The sequence below is a fragment of the Rosa rugosa genome, chromosome 2 (genome assembly GCF_958449725.1).
Source record: "Rosa rugosa chromosome 2, drRosRugo1.1, whole genome shotgun sequence".
Classification (NCBI taxonomy): domain Eukaryota; kingdom Viridiplantae; phylum Streptophyta; class Magnoliopsida; order Rosales; family Rosaceae; genus Rosa; species Rosa rugosa.
In genome coordinates, this window is record NC_084821.1 from 26510162 (window position 1) to 26514151 (window position 3990).

Here is a 3990-nt window from a genome sequence, read left to right on the forward strand (position 1 = left end):
TTCATCTATACTGAGCAAAGTTATGAGCTTTTCTTTTCAATTTGTTTCCAGTGCTATCATGTTATACTATATATGGAAGCTGCATGGACTAATTTTAATTTCTTTTATATATCTCAAATTGTTTGATTAGTTGCATAGTTCTCTTGTATCACATTGGCCTAAAATGGTGCAATTAAGTTCCGCTAAACTCATGGATAGGGTTCCATTTCCGTGTCTTTTTTTTTTTTGTGCACTATTTCCTGGCATGAGATTCACTTGAAGATTGAAATGTTATAGTAATATAGCAATTTTATCTTGTGCTATCAGATGTCAAGTGTAGACATATCAAACGAAGTTCTAATTTCCAATGCTAATTTGCAAGTGCAAAATATGGAGAGTGGAAGTGATATGAATCATCTGCAATATAATTGTGTTAGATTTGATAGATTGTCTGCGAATGATGTTCTAGGCAAGGAGTTTAAATCTGTTGAGGAAGCAGAGATCTTTTATTTTGCTTACGCCAAGGCAATGGGGTTTGATGTTAGAAAGGATGACAAGTATGTAAGTGCAAGGATGGGGAGAGTCACAATCCGTCAATTGGTTTGTTCTGCACAAGGGAAGAGACGGGAGGAATATATGAACAACAGTAACAAGGTCCGTATGCCAAAAAAATTGACAAGGTGTAATTGTCCATGTTTGTTCAAGGTAAGATATTTTAAGAAGAATAACTCGTATGTTGTAGTTGATTTCAAAACAAACCATTCCCATGATCTTGCACAGCCACACGAGTCACATCTTCTCAAGTCACATCAATCTGTACCAGATTCTCATTTAGCATTAGCTAAATCTATGAGGAGAGTACCCATTAAGGTTTGTCATACATACCAATACATGGCTGACAGAGCTGGAGGCCTTACGAAAGTCGGTTTTATAAGGAAAGATCTGTACAATAAGTTGGATATAAGTCGTCGAGAGGCTCTACTTGAAGGGGATGCAAAAGCTGCACTTTCATATTTGGAAGGAAAAGCAGCCACAGACAAGAAGTTATTTTGCAAGTATAGCACAGATGAGAGTAACAGGTTGGCTAACTTGTTTTGGAGAGACTCAACTTCATTGCTTGATTATTCTTGTTTCGGAGATGTGTTGGTATTTGACAGCACGTACAAGACCAATCACTATGAGAAGCCGTTGGTATTATTTGCTGGTTCAAACCATCATTTATCGACTACGATTTTTGGTTTTGCATTACTAGTTGATGAGACGGTTGAGACATATACATGGGCTTTGCAAATGTTTTTAGAGTCTATGAAGGGCAAAAAACCCATTGCAGTGCTAACTGATGGAGATGAAGCAATGCGGAAGGCTATTGAAGTAGTATTTCCATATTGTCCACATCGTTTATGTACATGGCATATTGCAAAGAATGCTCAAAGTAACTTGCATAATCTAGAAGTAATTGCAGAGTTTCGGAGATGTATGTTTGATGAAGCAACCCCATATGGTTTTGAGCAACGGTGGAATGATATGGTGAACAAATTTGATCTTCGTGATAAAAATTGGGTAAGGATGATGTATGAAAAAAAGGCATAAATGGGCTGAAGCGTTTATTAGTGGTCACTTTTTTGCTCGAATGCATAGTACCCAGCGGTGTGAGGGCAGGAACAATTGTGTGAAGGATTATCTTAGCACCGGAGTGAAATTGTTTGAACTGATGCCACTACTTGATTCAGCATTAGCACGGCTTAGAAATAATGTACTTCAAGAAGATTTCCGATCAAATAACTCTAGTCATGTGCTTACTACTCAACTCTGACAGTTGGAGAAACATGCATCCACCATTTACACTGACAGTGTATTTTACCTAGTACGTGAGGAGATAGAGCAGGTTGGATCATCAAGAATTATGCGTTTCCGCACAAGTAGTGTGTACATAACATCCAGTTATAATAACAATGAAGAGAATGAGTGCACGACTATTTACCACCATCTGGAAAGCAATCCTCGCATAGTATGCTCTTGTAAACTTTTTGAATGTGAGGGCATCCCATGTTGCCATTCATTTAACATTATGAAGCACGAACATATGAAGGAGATACCTTTGTCTTTGGTGATGAAACGGTGGACAAAACACGCAAAATCTGAAATTCAATCCACAATTCCTGAGGACAATATACCTGGTGAAGCTCTACAATTGATCAGGTACGCAAATGCTTATACCGCAAAGTTGATCTCAGTTGTTACTTTTCTTTAGTCTTCATACTTTCTGATTTGAAATAGAACTCCATTTTTGCTTTTGGAGAACATTTTAAATTGTTATTTATTTCTTTGCAATGGAAATTTTTGTTTGTTTACAGTTTAGATTTGAGAGACAGCTAGAGTTATTTTCTTTTGAAGTGGAGAATCTATCTTGATCTGTTACTTGAGTTTTGATCTGTTACATGAGTTTTGATCTGTTACATGCAGGCACGGCGATTTAAGTTATTTGGGTAGTAAGGTATCTTACCTAGCATTGAAGACAAAGGAGGGCACTGACATTTTGAGAAATGAACTCGTTAAACTAGAGCCGGTATTGGAAGAGATTTTGAATCAACAAAAAGAAATCATTGTTAGTTCAAGCGATTGTGATAACATCCTGAAAGATCCAATCAAGGTCAGAAGCAAAGGTATGCAGGGTACTGAAAACAGCAAACGACCTAAGAACAACCGAAAATGTAGTTTGTGCAAGAACTACGGACATACAAAACCTAGATGCCCAAAGAAAAATAGGGTACGTGGCAGAACCAGTCGTGTAAACCATGATAAGAATTTCAATTCAGATAATGTGCAGCAGCCTCCCAAAAAGAAACCAAAGGTTTGACGATTTAGTGAGATTGAAGTTTGATACTTACTCTGTGTAACGATAGCAATTCTGGTGTTCTTTCTTGTCCTTGATCTATATTAATTGGGAGTTTGATAAACATGTATTTCGTCATCTTCTTGACAACTGTTATGAGTAGTATATTTTGCAATCTTAATCTTTTCCTCCAACACCAGAGTTTGTATTGATTATTTTCATCTTATTCAAGTCGACCTTAAAGAGATTGTGCGTCACTTGGATTCTTCCTCGAATGGATTTGCCTCATTGAGATCTTCTTTGAAGGGATTTGCCTCATCAAGAAGGAAAGCAAATTGCAAAAAGAACTACCATTTCAACCTGCAAAACGGGGTCGGGGCCGCCCTCATGGCTCAAAGAATAAATCGAAAAAAGCAAAATAAGTGAATACCTAGAAATTAAGATTTTACTATTCTTGACTTCTGACTTCTTCTTGTTCTTCTTTTTTCTTTTTTCTTTTTGGTTACTTTTTTAATTTCTTAACTTAAACTACTTTGGTATAGAATTGAAGGTTTTCTCTCCTTTACATATAAAGAAGTACTGAAGCCAACATGGATATACATGAACAATTGTGCACATTTGATTCCATGAATTCGGCACATGTACTAGTTCCACATCAGCAGCCCCCAACATATTTCAACCTCTTCAATATGGTTACAAGATTCGTTTGTTCTTTTTTTCTTTTCTTTTTTATCCAAACCGATGGGATATGTACTCTATTTTAGGTAATAATGTATCATCTTTTATTCTTTGCTAATTAGAAACTAAATTATTGAGAATAAATTAAAACGTGTTGTCTGTTGATTGGACGCTAAAATCCTTCCTTATTTGGTGATATCACATATTGGAGTGATCAACATTATTTCTAGGGGGCCAATTAAGCAAAACCTTTCAAAGTCTATTAAGTATTGTCTGAACAGCTCCACATAAGGAATCATGGAGATATTGAGGGGTGCCAAGGCTACTAGCTCTGCCACATTAATGCCAACAATCTTGTACCAACTTCATTCCACAAAGTATTACCTAAGCATACAGCTTAAATATATGATACAACTCCAATCCAAACTCAGTCGGTCCATTTAAATCTTCCATATACACTTTATTCTTTATCTTGCTGAAACCATACACAACAAGCAACA

General features: G+C 36.5%; 1 protein-coding gene across 1 annotated transcript; it reads left to right on the forward strand.

Annotated features, from left to right (window-relative positions):
- Positions 1 to 369: 369 nt before the first annotated feature.
- On the forward strand, positions 370 to 2836 carry LOC133730600 (protein FAR1-RELATED SEQUENCE 5-like). The gene is made up of 4 exons (XM_062158159.1): positions 370 to 1539; positions 1796 to 1987; positions 2069 to 2178; positions 2443 to 2836. The coding sequence occupies exons 1-4, from the start codon at positions 370 to 372 to the stop codon at positions 2834 to 2836; spliced, it is 1866 nt and encodes a 621-aa protein (XP_062014143.1).
- The last annotated feature ends 1154 nt before the right edge of the window (positions 2837 to 3990 follow it).